This window comes from Oryzias melastigma, linkage group LG10 (genome assembly GCF_002922805.2).
Source record: "Oryzias melastigma strain HK-1 linkage group LG10, ASM292280v2, whole genome shotgun sequence".
Lineage (NCBI taxonomy): Eukaryota > Metazoa > Chordata > Actinopteri > Beloniformes > Adrianichthyidae > Oryzias > Oryzias melastigma.
In genome coordinates this window covers 15161561-15174862 of record NC_050521.1, presented here as the reverse complement: position 1 = coordinate 15174862, position 13302 = coordinate 15161561, and the positions used below count along the sequence as shown (strand labels likewise).

Genomic DNA, 13302 nt, shown 5'->3' with positions numbered 1-13302 from the left:
AACATGCACACATGTCTCTAAAGTTGGACTGATTTTAAAAGAGAATAATTAAAGAAATCAGAAATATTCAAGTAATGTAAGTTTTTTTTATTGTTCCTGATGAAAAATGTCAATATATTAGCCTGTCTGTAACAAGACTATGAACAAGATTTACTTTGAACTTCATAGAATAAAGCTGTGACTGGTTTAGTCTCTGAAAGGGGGTGAAGTCCAGAAGTTCAGCAGTAACATCATGCACCAACTCTTCACCGTAAAACAACGAGATGCTTTTGAAACAATCTGAAAGGAAATCCATACAAAATGGAAATAAAAATAAAACAAATTGGAAATAAAATACAGTTAAATGATTTTAATCTCAAACCACAGTTTGGTTTTATCAAGATTATTTGATCTCTTATCGAACTTCAATAAAACTCTTATGTGATGTACTATTTAAACATGTTTAGCTTGTTTACCCATAGATACTATTTTCCAGTTACTCTTTGAATTAAACACAAGTGTTGGGTAAATTTTGTTTGATGAAGGAGCTGCCTCCTCTGACCCACATAGCTCTGCCCCTGTATCTAACAGGAAACTATATGTACGTGAACATTTTTAAAAGTCGTTTTAAGCTCTCCTCTTCCTGATCTGCAGCTCTTCTGTCATTTTGTTGGTAAGAGAAGAACGAAGCTGATTGGATGGTCGGAGTCAAACTAGTTTTGAGGAAGTGAAACTCACACAGTCGAAATGGCGCAGAAAGAAGTTGATCTGAATCAAGAGAGCTTCTGCTGTTCCATCTGTCTGGATCTGCTGAAGGATCCGGTGACTATTCCCTGTGGACACAGCTACTGCATGAAATGTATTGAAGGATTCTGGGATGGAGAGGAGAAAATCCCCAGCTGTCCTCAGTGTAGGAAGACCTTCACACCGAGGCCTGTTCTGGTGAAAAATGTCATGTTTGCTGCTGTAATGGATCAGCTGAAGAAGACTGGACTCCAAGCTGCTCCTGCTGATCACTGCTATGCTGGACTTGAAGATGTGTCCTGTGACGTCTGCTCTGGAAGAAAACTGAAAGCTATTAAGTCCTGTTTGATTTGTCTGGCCTCTTACTGTGAGAAACACATTCAGCCTCATTTGGATGCAGTTGCATTCAAGAAACACAAGCTGGTGGAACCCTCCGGGAACCTGCAGGAGAACATCTGCTCCATTCATGATGAGGTGATGAAGATGTTCTGTCGCACTGATCAGAAGTGTATCTGTTATCTCTGCTCTGTGGATGAACATAGAGGACATGACACAGTCTCAGCTGCAGCAGAAAGGACTGAGAGGCAGAGAGATCTGGAGGAGAGTCAACAACAAATCCAGCAGAGAATCCAGGACAGAGAGAAGGAGGTGAAGCTGCTTCAACAGGAGGCGGAGGCCATCAATCACTCTGCTGATCAAACAGTGAAGGACAGTGAGAAGATCTTCACTCAGATGATCCGTCTCATCCAGAATAGAAGCCGTGATGTGAAGCAGCAGATCAGATCCCAGCAGCAAACTGGAGTGAGTCGAGTCAAAGATCTTCAGGAGGAGCTGGAGCAGGAGATCACTGAGCTGAAGAGGAGAGACGCTGAGCTGAAGCAGCTCTCACTCACAGAGGATCACAGCCAGTTTCTCCTCAACTATCCCTCACTGCCACCACTCAGTGAGTCCACACTCTCATCCAGCATCAACGTCCGTCCTCTGAGATACTTTGAGGATGTGACAGCAGCTGTGTCAGAGCTCAGAGACAAACTGCAGGATATTCTGAGATATTCGCTGACAGTCACTCGTGTGGATGTTCTGCTGCCAGAACCAGAATCTGAACCTCAACCAAAGAGCAGAGCTGACTTCTTCAAATATTCACATCAAATCACACTGGATCCAAACACAGCACACAGAAGACTGTTACTGTCAGAGGAGAACAGAAAGGTGACAATGATGGAACAGCTGCAGTTTTGTTCTGATCATCCAGACAGATTCACTGATTTCTTTCAGGTTCTGAGTAGAGAGAGTCTGACTGGACGTTGTTACTGGGAGGTGGAGTGGAGTGGATTTTTCGTCTATGTAGCAGTTGTATACAAGAACATCAGCAGATCTGGAGATCAACGTGGATTTGGTCTAAATGACAAATCGTGGGCATTATTTTGTTCTCCAAACAGATTCTCGTTTTTCCACAACAACATAAAAACCTCCTTCTCAGCTTGTGTTTCCTCCAGAGTAGGAGTGTACCTGGATCACAGAGCCGGTGTTCTGTCCTTCTACAGCGTCTCTGAAAGAATGACTCTCCTCTACAGAGTCCAGACCACATTCACTCAGCCGCTCCATGCTGGACTGAGGTTGGATTGGTTTGGAGATACAGCTGAGTTCTGTAAACTCAAATAGTTCCTGAAAGAAGTGAAATAAACATGTTTGTGGTCAGAAGAAAAAGAGAAATGAAAAAATCTCAAGAATGTGTATTTGAAACATTTTTGAAGATGAATCTCAAAACCTTTTGGAGTTTTATCTTTATTTTCTTGAACTCTAGGATATGATTGAATTCAAATTTTAATGTTTTACTCATATTTTTGTGTTGTTGTCATGTGAACTGAAGGAAGTTGCATCACAAATGGAATCAGTGGAGAAGATTGTGTTTGTAGAAAGAAGGATATTTACAACTTTGTTTTCTTTCATTTTTCTTCATTTTTGTTTTTGTTTCATTGTTCTTCAGAAAAACATGTTTCTGATCATTTCACAATAAAAACATCTAAATTCTTTTGTCTTCATTCAGTAAAATCAGATGTTTTTCCTAGAGATTTAATGCAAAAAAGCTTTTCTACTTCAATGATTTAAATGTAGAAACAGTGTTAATTAAGATTTTTGGAACACTCCTTAATCGTTTGTTTAAGAAAACAAGTCAGACCATACGCAAAGACCACAAACGCTTGGACCACACCAGATATCACTCCGCCATTCACATCTTTAAGACACTTAAACACAAGGGAACATCTGTGGAAGATAATAGTCATCCCAATAACATCCTTCTGAAATTAAGATAGTTTGACAACAATGGAGCATTTCATTTGTTTAATAGACCAATCATGAAAAATTTGTTCCGTACAATCCATCAGGGTAAGAATTTTTGCAAGAAAATACAAAAACACATTGAAAAAATATATTTGCAGTAAACTTTTGTATAATCAACAAAGAAAATCAGTTTAATTTCACACAAAATACACACAGAAGCATCTAAGAAAAGTCAAAATTTATACCAAAAAAATTGACTAATTAAGTAATAACCTCACAAAGATGACTTCACAACTGTATCTCAGCAAATTAAAATATTTAAAAGAATTGGCAAGAAAAAAATTTTAAAATACCATTAATGTTGCATTGCTGTAAAAAAAAAGGAAATGCCATAGACTTCTGCTTCGTACAAGAGATGCTTTATGACCTAAACTCTCTAAACCACCTTTTGATCTATTTTAAAAGTGGCCTTTTAATTATGATTATGATATGTTTAGGTAAAAATAAAGAAAACCTGTCTAGTTTCCTAGAACATAGCTTCTGCAGAGCGGCAGTACTAAATCAAAAATTGCAGTCTGGGTTGTGGGCTGTTGGAGCAGATTAAGCCTTCCCATCCTCCCTTTGTTTAAACTCTCCTGGTATTTTACAGCTCCTCACAACCCCAACCTAACATTAGCAGTGCAGCAAAAATGGTGAGCAATATCGAAGCTACCAAGCTAAACGAGGAAAATAAAAATGTACGTAAATCTATTAATCTACAAGTGAAGGTATCTGAATGGAGTGGAGCAGGGAGCTTGTGGCACACCAGACGTAGTTTGTATATAATAATAAGCTTTTTCAAATGGCATTTCTTTGTCTGATCCTGATTCACAAGACGACAAAGAAGAAAAACTCAGAAATGTCATTTTTATCTTTTTTTGTTACATATATATGTCGTTCAATATAAGAAAAATGCTACAAGAACATGCTAAAAACACACCAAAAACATAGATTTTATTGGTGTGGGTCTTTTAATGCAGAATTGTGATTCAGCAATCAGTAGTAGTGGTAGCATTAATAATTTATTTTGATAATGGCTTTTAGCAACTAAAGGAACATTTGAGGTTAGGAGTATTGGAAGTGACTGTAAGCTGTAGCCCATATTTTATTAAACCAATAACTCACTGTTTATTGTTTATCTTTGTCTTTCATTTTTTAACCTCCATTCAAGTTTCCAATAATGTGTAGAACTTTGAACAGCCAATGTCTTTTAGAGAATAATTAAACCTCAGCATTGAGTCTATGCACTCATCATGGGTTAGAACTCTATAACTCTTTTTTACAGAAAGTTCATTTTATCTGAGTTGAAAACATCTGTAAAACAGGGTTCTGTACTGAGAGGCAGATAAAAAGTGGAGTTTAGTCCTTTCACCAAGAATATTGGCTGATAGTCTGAAGAAGACAGAGGGTTGTAACCAAAAGATGAAGACGGAGCAGATTTCTTCGATGCTTGAGATGTGACCTACAAGAAAAGAGAAAAAATAGAAATTAACAAAATACCCAAATGACAACAAATTGATTACCAGTTTTTTTCAGAGCTTGAAAGACAATTTACCTCAGGCTGAGAGATATTCTTCACCTCATGTGTTGGTTGGTGTGTCTGTGGAGAAACAAAAACTTTTAAGGGGATATAATATAAAAGCCAGCTGTTTTCAAGACAGCTAAAGCTTCTTGCTTCATTATTATTTTCAGCAAATTACATCCTTTTTACAGTAACCATTTGCAAGTAATCTTGAAATTTTGCACTGATCAAACTTAGTTCTTAGAACTTAGTTCTTTCACCTCAAACGCTGGTTGATAATCTGAAGACGGAGGGTTGTTTCCAGAAGATGAAGATGGAGCAGATTTATCTGAAGCTCGAAGTACAACCTAAAAACAAAAAAGAGGAAAAAACACTAATAGTAATTAGGTCCAAATCACTACAAACTAATTAACCAGTTAAGTTTAAGCTTAAAAGACAAATATTTCAAAACGTTTTATTGTACCCCAGGCTGAGAGATGTTTGTTTCCTCATTTATTGGTTGGTATGCCTGTGGAGAAAAAAAAGGAGAATATTTGTAACTTAATGATCCCTGATACATTTTTTAAAAGGAAAACATCATCAGCTGGGAAACCATTACCCTAATATTTAACACTTGTTTTACTATTATTTCATATTTAGGGCATGAACCAAACTTTTGATCTTCTGATCAGAAGCCCTCAACTTTCAATTGTTATTCCACCTACCACAGGTCCAGAAGAAGCCGGTGCAACATCGTGAGAAATCCCATCATTCACTGCTGGAAGAGGGAATGCTGCAGGATAAGGTGCAGCACAAAATCTTGAACCTTCAGGCTCATTTAAATCCTGTAATTAAGAGGTTACATTTTAAAAGTAAAATAAAATGAATCCCTTTGTGCTGATACACTGTTGTAAGAAGATGAGTGGATCAAAATAGCAGACAACAGGAAAGTGGTTAGACTTGGTAGCAGAGGACCTAAAGTGATGCTGAGTGGGTTTGCAAGCCTGCATTAGAAATCCGAAAAAGATCAACTACCAATCTGGCAGTGAAATAGGAGGATGAGCTGGGTTTTCTACAGTGATAAGGAAACAGGCTGCAGGTGAGATGAGACTAAAGAAGAGTCAGAAACTGCTCATACAGAGAGGCAGGGTAAGGACAGATGTTTTCAAATACATACTTACATGATAATACACTTTTGGATCTATTAATGTCTGTGCAACTGGAGAAGGAGGCTTGGTCTTCTTACAGCAGTACTTTTTACAACAGTAACAGCAACAGCAGAGAAGCCCAAGGATAGCCACAACAACAGGAACAACAACAGACACATCAACAACCTTTACACTCAGGTTTGATGATGAATGATGAGATTCTGAAAGCATAAATATTCAGGGTTGTTATATTGTGTTGGGAAAAAAAAATTAACTCATTTAAAATGATGCATCTTGACTCACCAGTAATGTTCACATAATAAATCAAAGCTAGATTTCCTGCAGAATCTCTGAACTCAAAGGTGCCGGCATCACTGCATTCTACATGAGAAATATCTATACCAAAATTTTTAATTGTAATTCTGTGATAGAAAGGGTTACTGCTTCTGACCACACTTCCTGCTCGTATGATTGTTGCATTTTCTTCTCTGTCCTGTGGTTTAAAAGTGACAGTGAAGTTTCCGGTGCCCCAAGGAAATGGAAAGAAGACGTCCTCATATTCTTCAAAATCATAGTAACTGGTATTTTCTGTCAAAGAGAACACTTTAAATTTATAACAACATAATGACTTGTGTCAAACACAACTTTCATGATTCTCCCAGCATCACCTTTCACACTGAGTCGTAACTGTTTCACCAAAGATGAGTCTTCTTGTCTAAAGTTGTAGTCGCCATTGTCTTCCTGGGTGACTTTGGAAATGATAAAGACGTTTTCGCTCACTTTCCTCCGTGTTCTGGAATGGTTTTGAGGGTTTTCACGTTCCCACAGAAGCTGAGGCTCCTCTACTCCATGAACAGGGGTAAACTCCAGAAGTTCAGCATTGCTAGGAACATTGTGCACCAACTCCTCGCCATAAAACAACGAGATGTTTGTGGTACAATCTGGAAGAAAAGGCCGTAAGGTAATAAAATACAGTTGAAATGATGTTAATCTTTAGCCGCAATTTGGTTTAATTAGGATTGTTTGATTAACTAGACACATCAAATGTCAATAGATCTCTACTGTGATATATCAGTTTACTTATAAACACTTTATCAGTTACCCTTGGATATAAACTCATTCATTAGGTGCAGCTGATTAAAACTTTGCTACACTCTTGATAAATTTAGATTTGGAGATATACAGCTGTGTTCTTTTTTGCATTCAGTAATATTAAATTTGCACTTGACAAAAAAGGAATTCAAAGACTGAAGTTCTCACCCAGGACTGTCAGTAAAAGTATATAGAGGACTTTTCCATAATAGATTGAAACAGAGAATTTTCCATTATCTTTTTCAGTCAACTGTGTTAGTTTTACTGAATTAGTGGAAACTTTGAGTCGTGGATCCATAGCCTAAGAGAAAGTAAAAACAATCAGTTATTAACTCAACTCAGAGTGTCTGTCTGTACAAATTTATATGTATTTATCTCAAATAGTACTCACCTCTCGATTGTTCATCAGTAATATTTTTCTTCCTCTTTCTGGATGGAAATACAGCTTTTTGTTCAAAGAAAATGAATCCAAATCTACACTGTCCCCATAACACCGAGATTTTTCTGATAAACCACAGGAAGAACCTTATGCAGGAAGACAGAGAAATGAATAGGAATAGAGATGTGGAAATAAAAAAAGTAAAAAAAAAAGTTTCTAAACTTGATACTAAAACTAACACTACATTTTCTCTTCATGAAACAAATGTGGAAAGAATGGTTCTTTAAACTACTTTTCTTTTTTGGACTATAAGTGACACTTTATGTGACATTTTCACCTCTGGAAGTGCACAAGTTGTGAAAATAAAATAAAAAAAAATGTATACAAGAAAAAACACATCTTGTGTTAAGTAATCCAAGAGAAAAGATGCAAAGAAAATGTTTTTTGAAAAGTGTTTATTTTTTCTTCTATAATTCAATCCAAAACTACTCTTTGCTAAAAAATAATGAAAATAAGGAGAACTCACCAAAGAGGACGTAAAAAACTGCGAATAAAGTCAGAAACATGATCTATGGAAAAAGAGAAGGTGAAGAAGTCAGTAATGTGACTCTGAAAAAAAAAAAAATCGAGTCTTTAGATTCTTGGACTAGAAAAATGATTGGTGCTTGTCATTGTTTGTAATACGCAAATAGCTATAAAAGTCATTTGTCAGAGATCTAAACCACAATATGTAATAGATCTCTCTAAATTGATGTCTATCAGATGCATAATGCTCTTCTATAGCTTTACAGTAAAAACACTGTAAACTACAATAGTCATCAATAACAGTGTTTCATTACACGCGTCTTTTGTTGGCCCAAAACAGGAAAAAGAACTTGTTATTTTTCCCTACTAGAATGGGCATCAAAACCGTCCATCTAGAGCCACTTTGTAGAGTTAATAATGTGGAAAAACATAAGATTTGAATCAAGAGCAGATAATCATAACTGTTCCCAGTGTAGGCTGGTGGTCTGGAGGTCAAGACTGTGGTCTCAACCTGCTTCCGGAGGATGTGTGGTTGAGCCCTGATAGTGAAAAGTGGTTTATTATCTTTTATGATCAAGCTAGGTTCCTTTAGTCATTATCAAATGAAAACCCATCCATTCATGCATTTTCTAAAACTGTTTAATCCCTTACAGGGTCACGGGGCTCCCAGAGCTTACTGTTAGGTGAAGGCGGCCTACGCCATGAACAGGTCGTCAGTCTGTCACAGGGCTACACAATCACACACATGCAGACATATATTCACACCTAGGGCCAGTTTAGAGTAACTAAGTTACTTTGGTTCAGCTGAGGCATTCTGCAAGACGGTAACTGGAAAGAAGAGTGTGTACTTTAACCCAGAGGATGCTAGTAACTGCAGTACTGAGGAGGTGTTGGGTATGAAGTTACGCTGTTTATAATATTGTCGAGCAGCAACCACGTCCTGCGTACCAAGACACCCAAAAGCATATAAGAAGGGTAAGATGAGTAAACAGTTATTTCTTCTTTGACAACACAACAATCAATGATTTACATTTGTCCGCAGCTCAACGGTCGCTTCATTCCTAACCTGTTAATATCATTTGACCACCGGATACGGAGGCCCTTTTTGGTCCAGTTATTCCGCTGTGAAAGCAATCTGTATTCAGATTGAGTAATCTCATAGTGAACTGAAATTCAGTGCGATTGGAAACAATTCGAGACCACCTCGAAAAATGGGTCAGAGTGCGGTTCCTGGTCCAGGACCAGAGTCAGCTTGGGTGAATTCAGGAGGAAATGAGCACTGGTTCACTTGTGTGTCCAGTCTGAATACAGCCTAAGATTCTTTAAGCAGAAACAAAAGTGAAAGTTTGAGGAAAAAAAATTTCCTGAACAATTTTTCTGTTACACTAAATATTAAATGAAATTCATGAAGGAAAAACTATGATACATGTTGATCATAAAAGTAGTATAACAAACAATTAAAAATTAATTCCAGAAAGACAATGATAGTGTTGAAAACGTTTGTTTTCTAAAAAAAAGTGGCTACCTAAAACCAACAGAAATTATAAATAAAAAAAATGCACCACATATCAGGCACAGAATGGTCTTACTTAATTCTTTGAAGAATTTTTGCGTTTTCTTTCAGCGGAAATCTTCACTGGTGCCTCTCTGAACAACCATTGCAGCTCTTTAACAGGATGTGGGAGGAACGTGTTGCATTACTGCTGACTCCAGTTAGAAAAATCAGTTGGTTGACTTTAAACATTGCTAGAAGTCACTAGATGACGTCACAGTGTCATTAGCGTATCAAAAGGAGTAGAAATATAGAAATAAAAATAGAAAAATTAAAATTTTACCTCAATAATAATTAAATTCTCTTGTATCCAGCCCTGGGAGTGGCAAAGTATTTGGTACTTTACCCCCATTTCTCTGCAGCTGCAAGTCACTGCAGTAAAACTTGTACATAGTTACATTTTTTTTTTAAACTAAAATAAATAAATAAAACTTGTGCCATTCATACCGTTATATTTTGGTATATTTTCAAAAATCTTGTAATGTATTTGATGGCAAAGATTGATGGCTTAAAAGTGCTCTCTGTGGGTAAACATTTCCTTTTATTAGAAAGGATTTGGTGTTCAAATCCAACTAGAAAGCATTATTCTTTTATCGTGTTATCTTTTTTTTTCTTGATATTTGAATTGTATATATTGCTTTGAGTTTCTTTTTTATTTCAATTCATTAAAAATATTATGTTTTATTTTAAAACCATTGAAAATATCAAAACAAGTATTTTTGCCACTGTCAATAAATGATTTATATTTTGGTAGTAATCAGTTATCAAACCAACACTCTGTAACAACAGAAACATTTAGATCCTATTTAAATGTTGTTGGAAATACAAAGAAGAAATATCTCCTGATAATTTTATCCATACATACATTTCTGAGTTGTTGTATTTCATCACAAGCAGATTTAGGTTCAAGTTAAAATGCTATTATTAGATTGATGTTCTTAAGAGGAAATTGAGGGTAATTGGTATTTACAACTACAATGTTTCTATAAAATAGCCTTTTTGGGGATAAAATATATTCATATTACTTACCAATTTCCTATTGAATATTGATTAGTTAAAGCAAACAGAACTAATTCCCAGATTAAGAAGGTCAAATACAAATACACTCTGTGCTGCTGTGCACCCACAGCACATTCATATGGTTAGCAAAAACAATCAGAAACAACAGGAAAAACACCATAAACAATGGCATATTAGCCATCGTTTTATATGTACATTTCAAAGACAGCTTTTAATTTTTACAGGCAGGTTGTGTTTTTTAAAAAAGTGCAAAACGTGCTTGAGGAAAACAATAGTAGAAATAACCATGAGAGGGAGACAGAGGCACAGAGACCTAACAAACCAACTTCCTGAACTAGGGTTTTCCTGACAAAGATCTAATGAGTACTTCACCGTTCATCTGGTATTTTCTGTAATATTTAATGTACTTTTTGATTTAAATGTAGAAGAAATTTTTTTTTCTAGATTAATATTTCTAATCTACCATATATTTTATAGTTAATGGACGGACAGACGGGCAGACGGAGGGATGGATCCCTCCTTCAGAAAAATACAAACTACACCAGATACAATTGAGCATTTTATTTGTTAAACAAATAAAAAAATGAAAAATAAATTTGCCACAAAAATAGTTCAAGAAAAAATATTGCTTCATTGCAAAAAATAAAAAATAAGAAAAAAACAAAACACTGAACAATTAATTCCAACACCAAAACCAGTTAAATTTTCTACAGATAATATATCAGAAACTATAAATAAAACAATAAATTAGGAAAATATAATTTTTGTTAACATTACAAATGTTGAATTGCTAGAAAAAAGAGCCATACTGCATAACACAAGAGGTACTTCATCTTTGCATTTCTTATTGCAGAAGTGAGACTCAACAACCAGAGGTAAGGATAGTAGTAGTAGTAGTAGTAGTAGTAGTAGTAGTAGTAATGGTAACAGTAGGGGTGTGTACACAAACAAGTTTTACTTTAAACTTAAAATAGTATATGGTCCTCTAATACACTGATAGAAAACATGTTTATACAAACAGTGATGATATACAAAGATATAATTGCATCTCCACATGACATTATGCGTATTAAAATAAGTGCTTGAAGTTTGTTGTATGTTATATATTGGTTTCTTTTAATAGACAAAACAATTTAAAGGCAATCATGTGAAATTTCTGCATGCTAAATAGTTCATATATTAAAAGCAGAAGCATTGTTTTCTTCTCATAGACTGTATAAAAGAAGTGGACAGAGTGAGTGTGATGTCACCTATAGTAAATGTCGTACTTCCAGCTACAACGAAGTAAAGTCAGTGAGCATTTTTTTGTGATACGGACGTCACCATGATGGAACCACATGACGTCAGGAAGCCGTGATTGGTCAGAGTGAATCTGAGTCGACATTTCAATGGCAACCAATCAGGAGTGAGCTTGTTGGAAGTCACACCCCTATTACTTGAAAGTGGGCTCAGGAGAGTCTGTCAGTCAAGCAGTTTGATGTGAGGGCTAGTGGGCACCACAAACTTTTATTGAGGCATCTGATTGGTCAGATTATTATTGCAATAAAGAAAAATAAAAAAAATCAGATTTGCAAGAAATGTAAAAAAAGGGGGTATCAGAGCATGAATGTTGATTATGACAAATGAAATGACTAATAGATATGTCTCAAATTAAGTATATGGGATTTGGCTTCTCAGGACCAGCAGGTACTTCCTGTTTGGAACTCGAAGGGGTCACTCAGTCCAGTTCTCTTATACAGTCGATGATTTTTCTCCAACACATTCTGCAGATTAAATTTGCAGCTTTACTGACACTAAAGTATATGCTAAGACTTTTTCTGGTTTATAACTCGTATGTATCAGTGCACTGATGATTATAAATTATCTTTTCACAGTGTAAAGAAACCATTTTCATTGTCTCCTTGAAGAGTAACCTCAACACAGTCTATAGCCAAACTAACTTTTCATCAGTTAGAACTCTAATTACTTGTTACAGAAAGTTCATTTTATCTGATTTATAAACATCTGCAGAGGAGTTTTCTGTACTGAGAAAACGATCAAAGGTGGAGTTTAGTCCTTTCACCTCAAACATTGGCTGATAGTCTGAAGACACAGGGTTGTACCCAGAAGATGAAGATGGAGCAGATTTCTCTGAAGCTGGAGGTGTAACCTGAAAACAGTAATTTGGAGAAAATGACAAAATGTCTGCATAAGTACACATTCATTTTTAATTTATTTTTAAAGTTTAAGAGGCATTTATTTTTAGTAAGTTATTAGCATACCTCAGACTGAGAGATATTCTTAATCTCATATGTTGGTTGGTATTCCTATGGAGCAACAAAAAAAGGCAAAACGGTTTATTATTTGCTGATACGATTCCTCTGACATTCTATTTTGTTCTATTTTGATATATATTTTATAACAACTAAATCTGAACTAAATCCAGTTTATCTTTCTAATGCTATTTTACATGTTATCTGTTATGCTTTTTTGTTACCATAACCAACCCCTGAATGTTTTCTAAAGGTGATCCCACACTTCCACCAGTTGTTATTCCACCTACCACAGGTCTAGAGGAAGCAGCTGCAGCATCATGGGAAATCCCAGCATTCATTGCAGGAGGAGGGAAAGGTACATTCACAGCTGGAGGGGGGAACGCTGCAGGATTAGGTTTAGCAGAAAATCCTGAACCTTCACACTCATTTAAATCCTGAAATTAAGAGATTACATTTTAAGGGCAACATAGAAGAAATCCCTTTGTGTTGAGATGTTTTCAAATAAATACTCACATCATAATGCGTTCTAGGTTCTTGTGCAGTCTGAGCAACCTGAGAAGGAGGCTTTCCATTTTTACAGCAGAACATTCTAAGACATAAACCACAGCCAACTGTATGGAAAACGATTAAAACAAGAGTTCCAAATTCAAACATAATGCCAGGGTTAAAATGCATTGATGCTGATGGTATGACCTCTAAAACTGAAGCCAGATTTCCTTCACGGTCTATGAACTTGAATGTGCCACTCTCATTGCGTTTTAGATGAGAAATTTCTATGGCAAAAT

At 35.9% G+C, this 13302-nt stretch overlaps 3 protein-coding genes across 5 annotated transcripts in view; 2 read left to right on the top strand and 1 right to left on the bottom strand.

The window, feature by feature from the left end:
- The window catches only part of LOC112153311 (E3 ubiquitin/ISG15 ligase TRIM25-like), a 4643-nt gene extending 3970 nt beyond the window's left edge, over positions 1 to 673 (top strand). The window contains exon 2 of the mRNA XM_036214057.1: positions 634 to 673. Coding sequence (XP_036069950.1) covers positions 634 to 673 — 40 coding nt within the window. The remainder of the gene's footprint in view (positions 1 to 633) is intronic.
- A 53-nt stretch (positions 674 to 726) lies between these two features.
- On the top strand, positions 727 to 2630 carry LOC118597851 (E3 ubiquitin/ISG15 ligase TRIM25-like). The gene has a single exon (XM_024283419.2). The coding sequence runs from the start codon at positions 727 to 729 to the stop codon at positions 2383 to 2385; it is 1659 nt and encodes a 552-aa protein (XP_024139187.1). The 3' UTR covers positions 2386 to 2630.
- A 421-nt stretch (positions 2631 to 3051) lies between these two features.
- Positions 3052 to 9701, bottom strand: wu:fc21g02. 3 transcript variants are annotated; one of them, XM_036214012.1, is made up of 11 exons: positions 9280 to 9701; positions 7692 to 7734; positions 7178 to 7311; positions 6955 to 7087; positions 6363 to 6635; positions 5998 to 6282; positions 5728 to 5915; positions 5031 to 5075; positions 4828 to 4914; positions 4601 to 4645; positions 3052 to 4507 (listed from the first exon to the last, which is right to left on the bottom strand). In XM_036214012.1, exons 2-11 carry the CDS (start codon positions 7729 to 7731, stop codon positions 4325 to 4327), a joined length of 1413 nt encoding a protein of 470 aa, XP_036069905.1. In that variant the 5' UTR covers positions 7732 to 7734; positions 9280 to 9701; the 3' UTR covers positions 3052 to 4324. The 3 variants fall into 3 exon arrangements, with proteins under 3 accessions (XP_036069905.1, XP_036069906.1, XP_024139191.2); XM_036214013.1 differs by lacking the exon at positions 9280 to 9701 and having other exon boundaries at positions 7692 to 8846; XM_024283423.2 differs by lacking the exons at positions 3052 to 4507; positions 4601 to 4645 and having other exon boundaries at positions 4728 to 4914.
- Between the last annotated feature and the right edge of the window lie 3601 nt (positions 9702 to 13302).